Raw genomic sequence first — 20,365 nt, 5'->3', positions numbered from 1 at the left:
CTTGATCCACAAGTCACACTGCTACAGTCTGATTCTACTCGAAATGTAGCAAATCTATTACAGTAAGCTAATGTATATTAAGTGTTTTACTTTCCATCTGTTTTTGGCGTCCTGCCCATTTAGTGCCCTCCAGTCATAACATCTCCCAGGACATGTGTGAATTATGGATGTCGGATCAGACGTTATAAAAAATGCATGTCTGCAAGTTCATGGTGGAGAAGAAGGCCTTGAAAATATAATGAATGGATGAATTTCTTATTAGCTTTAATCCAAATTGCCACACTGTGTAGCCGTTTTCAGCTGACCTGATGCATCCTTTACAACTGCATGAAACTAAATACTTACAACTGTATACGTATGAACAGCATTTACTAATTATAAATGAAGCATTCAGTTTGTAGTAGATTAACTTAAAAAGAATATATTTTTGCAAATTTTTCTTTGTCCCCATTCAATTTCCTGTCATCTAAGATAATACTGTCAAACAACATTGAATTCTTTGACTTGAAACAAGAATATCTTGAAGTTGAAGTCCGAGTCTGAGTCAGAAGGCTTAGAAAAGTCCTTGGTCATGATAGCCTGGAGGATCATGTCCCTATACAAGTGTACTTAAGCTTCAGGGTTGCAGAGGATAATATTGCAAGTATTGTTGAAAAGATCTTACATATATTTCATAGAATGTTTTACAGCAGTCTTGTACAACAGTGTCCAGAAAGCTAGAATGACATCATCTATGCACACATACATGTAGTGTCGCTTGGTTTCTTCTGTTGTACAGACAAGAGTGCATAGTGTTAAATACTGTTATCATGACCCAAAATATCCCACCCAAAATAGCCGTATGTTTGGTCCCATGTTGGGGACATCTGTGAGTGAACATGATACAGTGCTGACAGACAGTGCCTGATGTCTGAGTTGGGAACTGGCTCAAAGTAATAGGAGTTTCCACCATACATGTCTACATGATTCTTGTAAAGAATGACTATTCATATCTAAGGTGACACCAAGGTTCCAGTCTCATTAAGATAAAGAAATACTCCATATATGTGACAGGTGTTATGCCATGTTGTTTCAGCCTTGGAGGCTGGGAGAAACAAGGTCACAATCATACATTGTACGTTATGACATGATAATTGTGTGTAGACAGTGCATCTAAATGTCAACATGTTAGTAAGAATTTTTTTATACTGTTAAATTGACAATCATACTGATGTTATTGCAGCCCCCCAGAGTAGGAGGGATCCAGGTCTACACTGAACATGTGCATTACTGTCGGATGTGTGTGTGAATAGTGCACATGTGTAAATATGTGTTGTTGTTGTGTGTAAACTGTACCTGTGATGTTGTTGCAGCCCCCCAGAGTGGGAGGGATCCAGGTCTACACTGAACATGTGCACAGGAACGAGATCATCTTGGATATGGAGATCATGTAAGTCCTCAATGTTATATCTGTTTCTAATCTCGTGTCCTCTAAATGACATAATACCCCTATTCCAATTTCTGGACGAAACCCTTTTCAAATATTGCTTCATTTGCATCAGGAAATGTTGAATACAAAACAGATTAGAAGCCTGACAAATCGAGATTTTCTAGATGAAATGTTAAAAAATACCTTCAGTGATTCTTCAAGTCATGTTCTTCCTTCTTCTAATCGTGTTTATCCTGAGGCATGTTAACTTCCACCATACATATGGCTGTAGTTAGTACGGAATGTTGTTCTGCAGATACCTTCACATGCCTGTCTCTAGTTAACAAACAGGCATGGATTATCTAAATCCAGACCTGCGGAGAAGAAACATATACAAATGTACTGCCGTATGCAGTTACTGTAAATGTATTTAAGTTCATGTAGTTTTAATTTCTCTGTCACAGCAAGTGGAAATCTAGCCCCTTAGTGAGCTTGATTGAGATAATTTAGTTTACTTTTTTTTACTCTTACCCTGCTGACACCATACATTTGCCTGTCCCCATGTATACTGGTGACTTGAATGATCTTCAAAATTCCTTTTTGCAATCTAAGTTTCTAAGTGCACTTATACCTCTACATATACATGTATCTCCCCAGGTATGCAGGTGATTGTGACATCCAGATTCGCATGAAGCGTTTCTTGGCAGGAATTCAAGACTTACAGGTAAGAAAGTACCACATGGGAGGGAGAATCTTTAAGGTGTTTGATAGGATACAGCTTGGGCATCTCTTAAGCTTTTTGCCGTATTATTATCTTCACCTCAAGAGCTTGGCAACAATTAAAGAAACACTCCAATACTACAATGCCGTACAAACCTACAAAGCCCTAAACAACAAACTGCCACCCTACATGCGCCAGATGTTTGTGTACTGTAGAGACCAGAGTACTCGTACAACCAGACAAAGCACAAGCAGTCAGCTGGTTGTCCCCAAACCCAAGCGAGAGATCTTCAGAAGATTGGTAGCCTACCGTGGACCAAATGTCTGGAACAGCCTACCGCCAGACACACGTACGGCTCCGAATCTGACTTCCTTCAAGAGACTCTTGAAGTAACGGAAATGAACTAAACGAACGGACATGGACTATGAACCAGCTTTCGTCCTACTTTATGTTGAATGTTGTAGAAATTGTATATTGTTGTACCATAAATATGTAATGATATATGTTGATAGAGTTATTAGGACTCAAATGACTGTGTATCTCTGATATATTGTATCTGACCCTTACCTCTTCCCTCATGACCTCAATGAAAAGCGGCCTGCGTGCCGATTTGAGCTTATCATGAATAAACAAAGGTTCAAACAAACAAACAAACAAAGGTTATGTTTCCACTGCTGTTTGTTTGTTGGTTAGTGAAATAGGTTGAATTTGTATGATCTCATTATCACATTAACTACATGTTTATATAGGATTGTACATTTTGTATAAAACTAGAGTGAAGTGGTGACTCGTCTTTGGAGATATTAAAATACATACATGCAGATTTTCCTAGCTATCCAATTGTTTGCTTGCACAATACTTTCAACTTTTCTTTTTTTGTCAAACTCCTAGCTGATTATTGCATTCCAAGGAACACTAAAGTTCATTAACTTATTTTTCTATGGAACTCATATTTATAATCCAATTGTTTGCACCAAAGTTTTTGAGATTACATTTTATCTTGTCTCCCCTGTCCCAGATCCACGGAACCCTGCGAGTGGTGATGAAGCCCCTGGTGAAGTTTTCCCCCCTGATCGGCGGCATCACGGTCTTCTTCCTCAACAGGCCGGTGAGACTCAGGCTTCTCATGTGCAGGAGTTTGTGTGCAGTTTTTGTTAGATTTTACACTCGGATGATTGTTGCCACCCTCGTACACGAGTAATACTGATAGTAAACAAAAATGTCACTCCAGAATATCTTAAATCCTTTTGTACAGTGAGAAAAAGGTGAATGTTAGTTGACCATGCAAAATGTGTGATTGTTATGCAGAGTGGAGAAAGATAGGAAACTTTTATTAGTTATTGGTTTAATGTGCAAATCGTATTGCCGGTGTGGAATTTATTTGATTGTGTGATTTTTTGTTCTTCCCATCCCCAGGAGATAGATTTCAACCTGACCAACCTGGCAGATGTGTTTGACTTCCCTGGACTCAGGTGAGGCTGATGTTCTGTCAGATATCTATCAGTAGATACATGTGTAGATGGATTAATGAATAAGTGAGTGAGTTAAGGAACGGACGAATCAGCAAATAAATGAGTGAATCCTTGTTTCAGTCCCTTACTGGCTTGCTAACTTAATGGTGTTGAATGAATGAATGATGTGTTTTTTACCTTCTTGCAGTTTTCTACTGAAGTTTACAGTGGCAGATTAGGTTTCCAACTTCATGGTTCTGAGAATGAATGAATGAATGAATGAATGACTGGATGAAGAATGTGTTTCCTTCTTCCAGCTCCCTCCTGAAGGGTATATTAGCAGACCAGGTGCCTAACTTCATGAATGAATGAATGAGTGAATGAATGAATGAGTGAATGAATGAATGAATGAATGAGTGATTGATGTGTTTGTTTGTTTGTTTGTTTGTTGCAGCTCCCTCCTGAAGGGGATAGTAGCAGACCAGGTGCCTAACTTCATGAATGAATGAATGAGTGAATGAATGAATGAGTAAATGAATGAATGATGTGTTTGTTTTCTGGTTCCAGCTCCCTCCTGAAGGGGATAGTAGCGGACCAAGTGTCTAACTTCATGGTCCTGCCGAACCGCTACCCGATGCCGCTCATCCCTGACCTGGAGGTAGCCAAGCTCAAGTACCCCATGCCTGTGGTATGTAGGAAATAGCCTTCTATCTTTTTCATCCTCTTACACAAGTACCCCATGCCTGTGGTATGTAGGGATGATTCTTTTCTGCATCCAAATGAATTGAATGATTTTGAACTTAAATATCAGTCTAATGAAAAGTTGAACACCAGTGGTGGTAGGAATCAGCTGTTACCTTAGTAGAGATAGGTAAGCTGGTGTGTTACGCCGAAGGGCGGTTATACCGGCTATACAGATACAGATACAGATACAGAGATTAGCCTTCCATTGTTTTCAACAAAACTCTCATTGGCTACTTTGAGATGGGAAGTCACTTTTAAGTGTGCTTTGTGTGGAAGGTTAAGGTAGTTCTGTACTTGGTGCTAAATATGTGTTCATTATCGTGTGTTAAACTTAAAGGAGTTTTGCGGATACATCGGAAGCCTTGATACTGAGTGTATGTTGTTGTGTGTTTAGGGAGTGCTGAAGACAGTACATTTCTGTCCTTGGTGCTGAATGTATGTTTATTGTTGTGTTATTAAGGGAGTTTTGCGGATACATCTGAAGCCCTTGTGCTGAGTGTGTGTGTTGTTGTATGTTCTCCTTTCCCATGCAGTGTAATATATTCTATTTTCATTTTGTAAGTCCTGTCCTTGGTGCTGAATGTGTGTTTATTATTGTATTATTTAGGGAGTCCTGCGGATACACCTGAAGGAGGCTAAGGAACTGATGAGGGCAGACGTGGGGTTCATGAAGAAGGGCAAGTCTGACCCCTACTGCACCCTGCAAGGTAGGTCACAGGTCATGGTGGGGTCATGTAATATGAAATAGATTCAATAGAGGGCATCACACTAAGGATACTCTACATATAGTATGCATAAATGCTAGTATGTTGTGAGTATGAGAGAAATCCATTTGTCTTAAGCAATTTTATCAGTTCTTTTTAGTTGGCAGGTTTCCTTTAAAAGTTGACTTTTTCCCTTATACAGTTGGAGCCCAGAGCTTCAAGAGTAAGACAATAGAGAACACCCTGGAGCCAAGATGGAACGAGTACTATGAGGTAAAGATTTTTGTTTATTAATGAATTAATATGATTCGATAAAAAACATGACATTGCCTCATTTTATTCAATGCACTGCAGTTTCACAAAAAAGTACAAAACATTAGAAATTCTCGAGTTTCAAAATAGATACATTTTCCATGATGAACTGAGCTGTGGTTTTCTCATTACATAATTGTCAATGTCATTCTTCAATGGTTCTTATCTTTTACATTAAACGAAATAGGAAAAATGAAGGTTTGATGTTTCTGATAGAATGTGTACAAACTAGATGGCCTTTGTATATCACATTGTTGTTTGAAGCTTAACAGCACTTAATATTGTTGCTATTAGGCTCATACTGGTGGCATTTTTTTTAATTTCTTTTAGCTTTGGGTGATTAATATTCTCAGCTATAGCCATTGCTTCTTGGAACATACTAATTGCTGTCTTGCAATAACCCAGTATGCCCGAGGTCAGAGCTAGGTTGTGGAGAGTGATAGCAATTTTATCATGTGGTATATCCGGGCCACAGACACTTCTGTACATCTGTAGTGCCTCTTTGTGGTAGCTTAGTGCTTTCTTATATTTATCCAGAGCACCACTGGCTTCAGCCAGGTTATAGAATGTAGTTATGTTGGGAGGTCCTGTACCCTGACCACAGATACTCCTGAACATCTGTACACAAACCAAATGATCACCCATGGCCAGTCCACTCCAGGCTGACCCCAGGTGGTTGAGTGACTTGGCAATGTCAGGATGTACTGTAGTCTGACCATATACAATTCTATACATCTGCAGTGCCTGTTCATGGTAGCTGATTGCTTTCCTGTGTTCACCCAGTTTCTCCCAGGCTAACCCTAGGTTGTTGAGTGATGTCGCAAAGTGAGGATGTGCTGTACTCACGCTATGAATACTCCTGTACATCTGTAGTGCCTGTTCATGGTAGCTGATAGCTTTTCTGTGATCACTTAGTCTCTGGTAGGATTGTCCCATCTCATTGAGTGCCTTGGCAATATCAGGATGCACTGTTCCCTTACTGTACATACTCTTGAGCATCTTTAGTTCCTCTTCTTTGTAGCTTATAGCTTTCCTATGGTCTTCCAGTTTTAACCAGGCTATTGCAATGTTATTGAGTAGTGTGGCAATGTCAGAATGTGCTGTATTTTGCCCATGAATACTCCTCTTCATTTGCAGTGCCTGTTCATATTGACGGATGGATTTCTTGTGATCACCTAGATCACCCCAGGCTTCCCCTATAAAACCTAGTGTGAAGGCAATGTCACGATGTGCTGCATTTTCACCATGGATACGCCTTTGCATCTGCAGTGCTTGTTCATGGTGGCTAAGTGCTTTCATGGGATCACCCAAGTATCTCCAGGTCTGCCCCACATTGTTGAGTGAGGCAGCAATGAGAGGATGTGTGGTACCCTGACCATAGACACTCTTATGCATCTTCAGTGCCTGTTCATTATAGCTGATGGCTTTACTGTGGTTACCCAGTTCCTTCCAGGCTACCCCCAGGTTGTTGAGTGAAAGGGCAATGTCAGGATGGGATGTTTCTTGACCAAAGATACTCTTACGCATGTGCAGTGCCTTTTTATAGTAACTGATAGCCTCTGTGAAATTGCCGAAATCATGACACGCCTTTCCCAGGTTGTTTAGAAGTGTGGCTATCACAGGATGCACTTTATCCTCACCGTATACACTTCTGAACATCTGCATTGCCTGTTTGTAGTAGCTGATAGCTCTACTGTTATCACCCAGATCTTGCAATGTTGACCCCAGGTTGTTAAGAGACAAGGCAATGTCAGGATGTTCTGTACTCTTGCCATGGATAATCCTTAACATCTGAAGGGCCATGTCTTGGTAGTAGCTTGCTGTCCTGTAATCACCGAGATGATGCAAGGCTGAACCCAGGTTGTTGAGTAGCATTGCTGTGTCACTGTGTGCTGTATTGTGACCATAGATACCCCTATGCATCTGTAGTGCCTGTTCACAGTGGCTGATTGCTTTTCTGTAATCACCCAGCTGCTGCCAGACTGACCCTAGGTTGTGGTGTGAAGTGGCAATGTCTGAATGTGCTGCAGTATGACCATAGATACTCCTGTACATTTGTAGGGACTGTTCAAAGTAGCTGATTGCTTTTTCGTAATTGGCCAATTGCTGCCAGACTTCACCCAGGTTGTTGAAAAGGGCGGCAATTTCAGGATGAGCTGTACTCTGACCATGAATACTCCTCTCCATCTGTAATGCCTGTTCATAGTATTTGATTGCTCTTCTGTATTCCCCAAGCTTGCTCCAGGCTCCACCCAGCATGCTGAGTATTGCGGCAATGTGAGGATGTGCATTATTTTGGCCATAGATCCTTGTATACATGTTCATTGTTTGTTCAAGATAGCTTATTCCTTGTTGATACCACCCCTCCTTGAGACATGCATGTCCAATTTTCTTGAATAGCATCATTTTTTGAAACAGGCCGAAACAAGCTTCTTTCAAATTGCTGAATGTGTGTGTTTGTTCAGTTTTCTTTAGGGCCTTATGATAGCAGCTGATAGCCAGCCTATCTTTGCATAGTTCAGAATACATCATGCCTCGTACCTCTGGGGCATTATCATAGAAATCAGAGAATGAGTTCGGAAATGTCTCTTTCTGTCTAGATGATTCAGACAATACTTTTTTGAGGGGATCTGCTGTGTAATAGTATCTGAAAAGTTGTTTTTCATTTGGTACATGGAAAACTGGTTTCAGTGCCTCAATTTGTTGTTTTTCATTGGTCTGTAGGGATGATTCCTGTCCATGCAGTGTTGATTCCATGGAGGCCAAAGCTGACAGGTTTTCCTTCTGTCCTCCATTTGCAATGTAGGTTCTGAGCCTGAGTTCTGCTGAGATGCTGGTAAGCACTGCCAGGTGGTGTGCGTTGTTGGGACTGATCACTTGTTGGTTTTCCATTTCTTCTATTGTCTTCCAAACTGTGGTAGGTACAATGCATGAAGACAGTGCCAAGCAGTCCACTGCTACAGCTGGGAAGCGATAGAGATCTTTCTTTACATCAGTCAGCCTGGCTGTTATTGTTTCATCATCACTAAAGCTTGCAATGTTCTCGCTGATAACCTCTTGTGCCAGTTGTTGAGCCATTTTACCCCCATCAGCTTGCAGTATCTTCACTGTGATATCCATATATTTATCAATCAAACCCTGGTCCCCTTTTATCAGGCATGGGTTTCTCAAGATATTGGCAAGGTGATATCCTTCCATCAGGTATAGAGTGACATCGATTTGGAGGATTGAAGCCATGTTTTCTGGGGTGCAGATGAGTTCATACTCAGTTCCCTGCCTGCCCAGTGGAGTCTTGCTTGCCTTTGGCATGGAGCCATCAAATGCAAACCCACGAGGTGTAACAGAGTCATAGTACCAGTTGTCAAGTGGATTCTTAGAGTAGAAGTCATTGAGAGATTTTATTCCCAGTGCTGGGAGAATGGTTTCTCCCAGGTTGACCACCTTGAGGTGTAGATAGTGGGTGAGGTTACGGAAATACTCAAGACATTCTTCACTTTCCTTTTCTACCAAGATGGCAAACTCCAGGTCTGAGTATGGAGTTACCAGTCCTGTGGCCTGTGAACCCAAACCTATCAGGGCATACTTACAGGGAGGGGGACCCATTAACCCAATACACTCTTCTACAAGCAGGCTGATGAACTCCTTCCTTTGTTGTGCAATGTTCTCAAACAATTGTCTGACAGCCTGAGCTCGTTTTGCCTCTATCTCTTTGACACATGGGTCATCCTCATCATGTACATAGGGATCCAGCTGCTGGTCAATGGTTTCCATCTCCAGCTTGATCTGGTCCCGCATCTCCTTCAGCTGTTTCTTGTGTTTTTCTGTGTCATGTTGGCTAACACTGCTATAAATTCCTAAGACATATTGGAGAAACAACTTTTCTACTTTTCTAATAGCTTTTGCCATGTTACTATTGAGGCCTTGATCCTCTGACCTGGCTATTGCTGCATTGTAGAGTGCTGCAGCTTTGACAAAGTCTCCCCCGTCTCCTGTCTGCTGACCTCGCTTACTGTAGACATCCCCCAACTTGCACAGGGGCTCCACCTCTCTCTGGTACTGCTGGGCTGTGGGATCTGGGGAGAAAAGATGATGTTAGGATATTCATCTGGCTAAAAAAAGAACAATGGGCAATATCCTCTTCCAAATGTCCCTCAAGTAAAAGTTGCTACCAGAGTTTCCCCCTTACCTGTCACATGTACCGTCTTGAGTGCAGCTGCAAAGTGCTGCTCTGCTGAGTCCAGGTCTGATCTGGCAAGGCAGGAGTCACCATCCTCAAGGTGGTCTGTGTAATGTCTTATGGCGAAGGAAATATATGATTGTAAAGTTAAAGGCCTGCATAGATAGAAGTTATACTACCACAGCAATCTTTCTTATAAGATCAATGAATTGTGTGTAGTAAATGATAAATGAACTTCAAAGCTGTTTGTATCTATATAGCCGTTAGATTTTCCCTTCGGTTTAAAATGGGATTTTCTGTGCCCAGGGGCCAGACCCATAAACTAATTTAGGAAGTGCTTCCCACTGTGGCCTTGCTGCAGTTCGAAAGGTGGATTGGCCCCCATAACTACATAAACACATAAAAATCCCAGACTGTCTCGAGTTGAAAACAATGGCAGGAGAAGATTAGCATAATACTGGTGAACAAGATTCAAATATTTTTTCTACTGGTTTTCAAAGTAACATTATGAAACCATACAGAACGACACAGAATGATAGTAACAAAGTTACATAATCAAAATAACTTTCAGTTTTGAGAAAATCAACCTTCTGTTCAAATATCAACTTTCAAATCAGCCTGTCAAAGTTGTTTCAAAGTGTCTAACTGTATCTATACTTGCAACTTGGAAATGCCCTCCTCACAGTTGAATTCAAATGCTTGGTTGTTGTGTGTCTAGCAATATGACAAATGTAGCTGTGGTATCTACGTAATATTCTAAAACTGGAGCTCTCTAGAACTACACATGAACAGCCAGCCAATGTCTTTACTTATTACGGCCGTTACATGTACATGTACTTCTACTACCAAACAGAGCCAGTGTTGTCAATTATATTCCGGGTTACATGAAGGTAACTTCTTCATGTACAACAGTTACTATACATCAATCCCTTATCTGTTGTCCCTACATTTCAAAAGTTCTTTGAGAGTAACTTGTGTCGGAGGTGACTGTCTTAGCTAGGCCTCCACCGATGTGAACACCACGACAGTCAGTAGCAGACTGACCCTGGTAGTTTACGTTAGCCGAATTTATTGGGTGATTTTATAGTACAAGCTTCCTCTTTAATACACCAGGTTTAAGACAACATGCTTCTGAAATTGAGGGCATACTCACTTTTCTATGAGTTGCTTTTCTTCAACTGCAGCTGTTGTTCCTTGTCCTGCTGCACTCATCATGGTTGTCAGATTTGAAACCTTCTATGATGCAGTAAACGCATCAAAGATCTTTTTAGAATTGAAATCTGAAATTTTTAGGTCTTGTATTACATTTCCCTACATTGGTATATATGTGTATAGATATGGTGGCAATGCATGTTATCAGCTGCTTTTGTGATGTTCCCAAACTGGCACCCCCATGCAGTCTTTCTTCTCTTTACTTCTTGGTTGATGGTCTCTGCATCATATTAGTTCACATTGGTCAAAATATTTTAGATGAATGCTTCTAACTCCCATATGTTGAGCCTTGTTATGTTAAAGTTTTACTAACTGTAGAATGTATATTTTGTTAATCCTTGACAATGCTTTTAGGAAAAGGCACAGTTATTATGAAATTGACTACAGACTCGGGTATACAATGTTGCTGGAAAACAGGCAAAAACAGGAATATCCTGCATAAGATCAAACTGGATTTACTTACCTGGTTTGCAGCTTCTTTGGTCTTTTCTGTATACAGAATGCGATGTTCCAGAGTCAGTTTTGTCTCAGGCTTCTCACATGTTGTCAGGGCCTTGTTGTACATGGCAGCTGCCTTGGAGAACTGGGATTCATCAGAGGTTTTCTTGCCTTTCTCAAGATAGAGATCACCGAGTGATTTCAACACCTCAACCTCCAGAGATATGTCACTGTCTCTAATTGCTGTCACAAAAATTTCTGTGTAAGTCTGTTCAATGGAGTGTTGGGTGTTTCCAGTACTTTTTTCAAATTTGTCGCAAATCTCTGCCACTCTTAGTACATTGCTGTCAACTGTACCCCAGTAGTCTGGTGACTGCCACTGATACTGTGGAGTGTGCCCCTGTAGCAGTTCTCTGCAGAGTTTTGAATGTTCAAGTTCATCTTCAAGTGTTTGTTTCATCTCTGGATCTGTGCAGCGCAGTAGGGCAGCAGCATACAGGGCTCCAGCCTTGTCAAACTCTGCTGAGTCTTTACTGAGCTTGCCTATCTGAAGATTTAGGTCCCCAAGACTTTTCAGAGCTTGAGTTTCCATCAAGGGGTCCTTGCTACTTATAGCTTCTCTCAGCGCATGAACAAAAACGATTTCTTGGTCATCTTGAATCTCGAGGCACAACTCAAAGTCCCGTAACTTGTTTGCCAGTCTGGTGCTAGACATCTTCTCATTCTTTTTCTTCCCCATCGAGAATCTTTTAGAAAGGTGAGAACAATAGTCATTAGTTGTAGAAATTATTTAGAAGATCAAAACCTGCTAATGTCCCCTTATTTCAGTCAGCGGGATGTGTGACTTATTTTGCAGGGATTAAATCTCGTGTCAGGGAGAAAATGGAGTGTTCACGGTGGTTATACAACATTAAAACTTTGTGAACAATTCAACAATTACACCACATGATTTTATGAATGACAATTATTCTTCAATCTCAATGTAAACAACAGTTTGACCAGGGAATGTCTGAACCCTTTTAACACTTTCAACTGTCTGGCTACATGTATATTATACCCACAGTTTAAGTTTTAACCCTTGACCTATATTAGAGCAAGCACTGAAACTGTTGTGTCTAAATCTCACATGGATGTCTGAGACTTCACACTTGCCTGGGTAGAGACTTGCCTGTTGTCCCCTTAAGGTTCTGAGTTCCCTTTGTGCAAGAAAATTTTCCTGTTTCTCCCTGTACCTGCAAACCGCTGGTTTCCCCAGTCTAACTCCTGTGCCACAGCTGGGACTTTCCATTGCATCATGTCTTATGTCAACAGTCCTTTGTATAGCCTAGTTACTTATTAACCTGAAATCTTTGGTTACTTGGTTGTTACAATAAGGGCTGTGTCAAGCATGAGAAGGGAGCAGTACTACAAATACAATGTATTATGAAGTGAAGTGAGATTGTCAAATTTCCTTTAAAGAAGCTTTATTGACACAACAGAAATGACAGCCACTATGGTCAAGTGCAAACTACAAAAATTGATATACAGTACAAATGAGTCACTGTTAAGATACTGCTTATTAAACAATATTATCATAAATCTGTTATACAATGTCATGTATCTTATTACAATCATAGAGTTTCCATACATTCCCGATAACAGACTCTGAGGCTTTGACAATCTTTATTTACACGTGTGCCTATTTTTGCATTGTGAGAGTTGTCACATCTGAATATAAATTCAAATCTGCTGGTGGTATTGATTTTCTTAAAATCTGTTGTACATGTATTGATAAATTGTCTATTTTCATTAATTTTTACTTGAAATGTTTTATCCTAATGTACATCTACATTGTACATAATTACTTGGCTACAGATCACAAACTCCATTGAAAATCACAAAACTTCCATTATCTGTAGCTACATGTATTCTCTACCCAACTAACCAGTACAGAAAACTAATTCAGTCTGTCTCCAACTTATTGACTTCTAAGAGCAACAGCTGTACATTAAGCAATAAAGGTGGCAAAGGGATTGACCCAGAATGCTGTTTTTCTCCAGCATACATGTAGCATGTTAGTAAAATGTATATTTGAGGATGTATAGAAGCAAATAGAATCCTCTGTTTTTGTCTTTTAGGCACTCTGGCATTCCTATGCTGAATGACTTAGCTATAAATGCATGTTTGTTTCTACATTGTGTATTGCATGCCCGGTAATTATATTTATATAAACCACCAGTCCTCATGGCATAACAGTTTTTTTGATCCATTCATACCAAGAAGAACCTCACTGACTACTCTTTTTGATAATTGTTTTTTTATGTGCTTGATTGTGGCGTGTTCTGTTGACTTTGTGCCCACTGAAAGGTACAACGTCAACAGAACAAGACAGGACCCCGGATTCAAACTCAGTACTGGGGTCTGGGCTAAATGCCACATGTACATGTAGATGTACATGAAAATATGATTGAATGTGCATGAAGAATGAAAGTCTGACTATTTCTGAAGGAATTATGAGACTCAGAATATATAAATAATTTGAAGGGTGAGGTATTTTCAGCCACTGCTTTATTTGAGAAAGGCAAGCACCAAATTCTCCTATCTTCTTGTGACTTTTGTCCTGACAATCAATCTGCCTTGCCATAACTCTTGAAAAACACTGATGGCTTTCTGGAGTGAGCTGACTATGTCAGGATGAGCTGTACCCTAAACATACTATCTGATGCCCGTTCATGGTAGCTGACTGCTTTCCTGTGAGCACCCATATGGCTCCAGGCTTTACCCATGTTTTTTTAGAGTCTGCAACTTTCTGACCACAGATACTCCTGGACATCTCACACTGTTCGAAGTAGCTGATGGCACTTTCATACTTACTCAAATGATCCTAAATTTTTGAGTGAGGTGGCAAGATTAGGATGGTGTAGTACTCTCACCAAAGATGCTCTTGTGCATCTGTTGTGCCTGTTCATGGTAGCTGATTGCTTTTCTGTGGTCACCCAGATTGTGCCAGGTTCCCCCCAAGTTGTTGAGTAAGGTGACAATACAAGGATGCGCTGTATTCTGACCATAGATAATTCTGTACATCTGTAGTGCTTGTTCCAGGTAGCTGATCCCTTTTCTGTGGTCACCCAGATTGTGCCAGGTTCCCCCCAAGTTGTTGAGTAAGTTGGCAATACAAGGATGCGCTGTATTCCGGCCATAGACAGTCTTGTACATTTGCAGTGCCTGTTCATAGTAGCTGATTGCTTTTTGCTGATCACCAAGGTTGTTCCAGGCCGTACCTAGGTTGTTGAGTGAACTGGCAATACCAGGATGTGCTGTAATCTTACCATAGATGCTAATGCGCATCTGCAGTGCCTGTTTGAAGTAGCTGAGTGCTTTTCTATAATCACCCAGGTCAATCCAGGCTGACCCCAGGCTGTTGAGTGAGCTGGCAATGTCAGCATGTTCTGTATTCTGCCCATAGATACTCTTGTACATCTGCAGTGCCTGTTCATAGTAGCTGATTGCTTTTCCGTTTTCACCAAAGTAGCGCCAGGCTGAGCCAACATTGTTTAGTGATGCAGCAATGTGTGGATGTGCTGCACCCTGACCATAGATACTCCTACACATCTGCAGTGCCTGTTCAAGGTAGCTTATTGCTTTTTCATTACTACCCAGTTGTTGCCAGGCTGCCGCCAGGTTGTTAAGTGATGTGGCAATGTGAGGATGTGCAGTTGTCTGTCCATAGATCATGCTGCTTATCTGTAGTGCCTCTTCATGGTAGTTCATTGCTTTTCTGTAATTACCAAGATGTTGCCAGGCTGTTCCTAAGTTGCTTAGTGAGGTGGCAATGGCAGAATGAACTGTACCATAGATACTCCTTTCCATCTGCAGTGCCTGTTTATAGAAGCCAATTGCTTTCCTGTATTCACCCAGGTCTTGCCAGGCTCCACCCAGGTTGTTGAGAGAGTTTGCAATGTGAGGATGTGCTGCAGTCTCACCATAGATACTTCTTTCCATCTGCAGTGCTTGTTCATAGTAGCTTATTGCTTTGCTGGACTCACCCAAATGATGCCAGGATAACCCCAGGCCGTTAAGTGACGCAGCAATGCCAGGTTGGGCTTTATGCAGACTAAAGTTTCTTTCATCTGTTTTTGTATATAGTGACTGTTCATAGAACGAGATTGCCTTTTTGTGATCACCAAGGGCACCAAAGACTGACCCCAGGTTAATAAGTAACATGGAAATGTCAGGATGTGTCCTAATCTGACCATAAATCTTCCTGTACATTTGCAGTGCCTGTTCAAGGTAGGTACTTGCTTTTCTGTAATCGGACAATTGGTACCAGGCCATCCCCAGGTTGTTTTGTGAGTTGGCAATGTTAGGATGTGCTGTAGTCTGTCCATAGATATTCCTGTACATATGCAGAGCATGTTCATGGTAGCTGATAGCTTTTCTGTAGTTACCCAGATGAATCCAGCCTAACCCCAGGTTGCTGAGTAAGGTGGCAATGTCAGGATGTGCTGTAGTCTGACCATAAATTATATTGTATATCTGCAATGCCTGTTCATGGTAACTGATAGCTTTTCTGTGATCACCTAGGTCACTCCAGGTCATCCCCAGGTTGTTGAATATAGTTACCAACATCTCAGGATATGATGTACTCTGACCATTGTTAGTGCTGCACATCTGCAGTGCCTGTTCATTGTAGCTAATTGCTTTCCTGTATTCACCTAGCTTACTCAAGGCTGCTCCAATTCTGCTGAGTGAGTTGGCGATGGGGAGATGTACTCTAGTTTGACCGTAGATACCCCTGTATATCCGCAGTGCCTGTTTGTAGTAGCTTAGTGCCTTCCTGTAATCACCCAGTTCAATCCAGGCTGCTCCAAGCATGTGGAATAACTCAGCAATGCCATGATGTACTGTACCTTGACCATAGATGCTTTTCATTATCTGCAGTGCCTGTTCATTGTAATTGATTGATTTTTTGAAAACCCCCAACTTGTACCAGTCATATCCAAGATTGCGGAGCAGGTACATTTTCTCACTGTCTGTATTTTCAGCTTTTGTCACAGCCTCTTCAAAGTAGTCGATAGCTAGCCTATGTTTGCAAAGTTCAGAGTACATCATTCCACACACTTTAGGAGAGTTATCATAAAAGTCAGAACATGACCTGGGAATTGTTTTCTTTCCAGATAAATCAGGCAAAACACTCTTCAGGGGAATTATTGTATAATAGTATCTAAAAAGCTGTTTGACATTTGGTAGATAGAAAATATGTTTCATTGCCTTTGATTGTGCTTCATCATTGGTCTGTAGCGATGATTCCTGTCCATGCAGTGTTGTTTCCATTGAGGCCAAAGCTGATAAGTTTTCATTTTGTCCACCATTTGCAATGTAGGTTCTGAGCCTGAGTTCTGCTGAGATGCTAGTAAGCACTGTCAGGTGGTGTGCATTGTTGGGACTGATCACTTGTTGGTTTTCCATTTCTTCGATTGTCTTCCAAACTGTGGTGGGTGTGATGCCTGAAGACAGTGCCAAGCAGTCCACTGCTACAGCTGGAAAGCGATAGAGTTCATTCTTTACATCAATCAGCTTTGCTGTAACTGTTTTCTTGTCAGTAAAGCTTGTAATGTTCTCCCTGATTACCTCCTGTGCCAGTTGTTGAGCCATTTTACCCTCATCAGCTTGCAATATCTTCCCTGTGATGTTCATGTACATGCCAATCAAACCCTGGTCCCCAGCTATTAGGCATGGGTTTCTCAAGATAGTGGCAAGGTGATATCTTTCCTTCAGGTATGATGCAACATCCTTTTGTAGTACTGAAACCATATTTTCTGGGGTGCAGATGAGTTCACTTGGTGATTTGTTGTTAGTTCCCTGCCTGCCCAGTGGAGTCTTGCTTGCCTTTGGCATGGAAGCGTCAAATGCAAACCCACGTGGTGTAACAGAGTCATAGTACCAGTCGTCAAGAGGATTTTCAGAGTAGAAGTCATTGAGAGATTTTATTCCCAGTGCTGGGAGAATGGTTTCTCCCAGGTTGACCACCTTGAGGTGTAGATAGTGGGTGAGGTTACGGAAATATACAAGACACTTTTCACTTTCTTCTTCTACCAAGATGGCAAACTCCAGGTCTGAGTATGGAGTTACCAGTCCTGTGGCCTGTGAACCCAAACCTATCAGGGCATACTTACAGGGAGGGGGACCCATTAACCCAATACACTCTTCTACAAGCTGGCTGATGAACTCCTTCCTTTGCTGTGCAATGTTCTCAAACAAGTGCCTGACAGCCTGAGCTCGTTTTGCCTCTATCTCTTTGACACTTGGGTCGTCCTCATCATGTACATAGGGATCCAGCTGCTGGTCAATGGTTTCCATCTCCAGCTTGATCTGGTCCCGCATCTCCTTCAGCTGTTTCTTGTGCTTTTTTGTTACATCTTGGCTTACATTACATTTATTGCCTAAGATACAACTAAGAAATGATTTCTCTACATCTCTAATAGCTGTTGCTATGTTCGTATTGAGGACTTGATCCTCTGACCTGGCTATTGCTGCATTGTAGAGTGCTGCTGCTTTGACAAAGTCTCCCCCGTCTCCTGTCTGCTGACCTCGCTCACTGTAGACATCCCCCAACTTCTGCAGGGGCTCCACCTCTCTCTGGTACTGCTGGGCTGTGGGATCTGGGGAGAAAACACATTGCATTGGGCATGAAAGCTTGTTGTTATGATATTAATCCGGACAATGACAGTGGAGAAGAAACTTCTCCCAAAATTTTCTCTTGATGAGTTTTTGACATACCTGTCACATGTACCATCTTGAGTGCAGCTGCAAAGTGCTGCTCTGCTGAGTCCAGGTCTGCCCTGGCAATAGAAGATTCACCATCCTTAAGGTGGTCTTCATAGTCCCTTAACATGAAAGGAAAGTTATGTGTTGTTGCAGGAAGATGCCTAGACTTGGATTAAATTTGTAAAGCTAAGTAAACCTTTCAAAGATCAGGTTGGTTGTTATTTGCATGATTTAAAGATTGTCTTTACTCTGAATGGCAGCATGCCTCCATAATGCAAAACCTTACTCACTTGTCTGTGAGTTTTCTTTCTTCAGTTACTGTAGTTCCAGCACTGGTCATTCCTTGTTCTGTTGCATTGCTGTGAAATATAAATAGCAGACTGAGTGTATACCATTACGACTGTCACATTAGAACATTTTTGTGATGTACAAAATACTATGCAGAGAATAGTTTTCCTGTTACTTCAAGTTTTCAAATCTTCTTATGATGTTTATTTTCCCCACCTTTGTATATCTGGATGGAGATGATGATCCTGACTATTTTCAGCTGTTCTTGTAGTGTTGCCAAACTGGCGTCCACCATGCAGCCTTTCTTCTCTTCCTCTTGACTTCCTTGATGATTGTTGCTGCATTTGGATAGTCCATATTTGTCAAAATCATTATAATATGCATTCCACACTAAGGGTGATGGAGTGAAATATGCTGTAGTTGCCTGCAAACATAGCTTTGATAGTTGAATCGTTCTTGTACTCCTACAAACGTACCTGTTCATACTTTTTGTGAAAGTTTTACTTCCTGTAGATTATCTTTTGTCGTATACGTTACATCCTGGATAGTCTCAGGTTCTTTGTTCAGCATTATCTTTTAGAAAATGCACATTCAATAACAAGTGGTTACAGGAAAAAAAATCCAAAATTCAGATAGAATAAAGCTGAAGCTAATTACCTTCACAGCTTGCCAGATTTTCACCATGTACAAGATACGATGGTGCAAAGTCTGCTTTGTCCCAGAATCGCCACATCTTGTCAGTGCTCTGTTGTACATGGCAGCTGTCTTGGAGAACTGGGATAGATTCTGGGTTTTCATGCCTTTCTTGAGATAAAAGTCACCAAGAGATTTTAGAATCTCAAGCTCTAGCAGCACATTGCTGTTCCCAATTGCTGTCACTAACATTTCTGTGTAAACCTGTTCAATGGAGTGTTCAGATTTTCTAACACTTTTGTCCACTTGGTCGCAAATCTCTGCCACCCTTAACACAGTTCTATCAGCAAAACTCCATTTGTCTGCTGACCACTGATACTGTGTGTACCCATCAAGTAGTTGCTTGCAGTGGTTTGAATGTTCAAGTTCATCTTTAATTGTTTGTACCATGTCTGGATCTGTGCAGCGCAGCAGGGCAGCAGCATACAGGCCAGCAGCCTTGTCAAACTCTGCTGAATCTTTACTGAGCTTGCCCTTCTTAAGATGCAGGTCCCCAAGATATTTCAGTACTTCTGTCTCCATTAAGGGATTCTCCCCACAGATAGCTTGTCTCAGTGCATGGGCTAAAATGTCTTCTTGGTCATCTTGAATCTCGAGGTGGAACTCAAAGTGTTGAAGCTTCTTTGCTAGTCTGGTCATTTTGATGTCAGTCATCTTTTTCTTTGCCACTGATTAGCTATGAGGAAGAGAACAATCTGATAAAAAAATAAATCAATATTATTGTTGCCTTCGATGTGTCAGAGGTACTATTTACTTTTTGGCAGGGACGTCTTTTCAGATTCAAAAAGCAAGATAGCACGTACAATATATTTATTGTTTATTTGTTGTAATTTTATTAGTTATATAACTTATAACCTGCTAAGTTTGTATTCTATGGGCTCCCAACCAGCCCAATATAAAGAGTATAATAAAGAAAGAATAAAGAAAGAGTATAAACTATGCAGAACACTGATACCCGCCCTCCACCAGTCTTGCAACTTCACTGGTGCCAAACTGTATTGGCTATAACTCCTTTGGACCACCAGTGGGCTTGCAAAGTAGGAAACATTACACCCCCCTCCCCCCCCCCCCCCAAAGAGGTCATACAGTCTGTAGCCTGTCAGTATGAATAGACATGTCTTAAATCTCACCTGTATGTTTGAGACGTGTCTAAACTTACCTGGATGTCAAAAACTTCAAAGCTGTGAATCTGCCTGGGTAGAAACAAGTGCTTGTATGACTCTCCCTAGCTTAACCAGCGAGAGGTCTGGGTTTTCCCTCGGCTTCAGATGGGGGTTTCCGTGTTCCACTGCCGGGACTTTCTATTGAGTCATGTCTACATCAACAGCCTTTTGTATGGCCTAGGTCTTCTTGCCTTACAGGTGTTTACAATGGGCCACTGGATCTTGTTACAGTCATGACATATTATAAACAATAGGGAGCATGGTAAGTACACAAAGGAAACGAGTGAGATTGACTTGTATGCCTGTG

The 20,365-nt window shown here is 41.2% G+C and overlaps 1 protein-coding gene across 9 annotated transcripts in view; it reads left to right on the top strand.

Moving 5' to 3' along the window:
• The window catches only part of LOC136445563 (extended synaptotagmin-2-like), a 55,915-nt gene that overhangs the window by 10,505 nt on the left and 25,045 nt on the right, over nucleotides 1-20,365 (top strand). For all 9 annotated transcript variants that reach the window (XM_066443629.1, XM_066443631.1, XM_066443632.1 and 6 more), the window contains exons 4-10: nucleotides 1,353-1,429; nucleotides 2,066-2,132; nucleotides 3,148-3,237; nucleotides 3,546-3,601; nucleotides 4,148-4,268; nucleotides 4,932-5,031; nucleotides 5,231-5,301. In XM_066443629.1, the coding sequence (XP_066299726.1) occupies nucleotides 1,353-1,429; nucleotides 2,066-2,132; nucleotides 3,148-3,237; nucleotides 3,546-3,601; nucleotides 4,148-4,268; nucleotides 4,932-5,031; nucleotides 5,231-5,301 (582 nt within the window). The remainder of the gene's footprint in view (nucleotides 1-1,352; nucleotides 1,430-2,065; nucleotides 2,133-3,147; nucleotides 3,238-3,545; nucleotides 3,602-4,147; nucleotides 4,269-4,931; nucleotides 5,032-5,230; nucleotides 5,302-20,365) is intronic.

Source organism: Branchiostoma lanceolatum, chromosome 12 (genome assembly GCF_035083965.1).
Source record: "Branchiostoma lanceolatum isolate klBraLanc5 chromosome 12, klBraLanc5.hap2, whole genome shotgun sequence".
Taxonomy (NCBI): domain Eukaryota; kingdom Metazoa; phylum Chordata; class Leptocardii; order Amphioxiformes; family Branchiostomatidae; genus Branchiostoma; species Branchiostoma lanceolatum.
The sequence above is the reverse complement of the archived record's forward strand: the minus strand, read 5'-3'. Positions and strand labels throughout refer to the sequence as shown.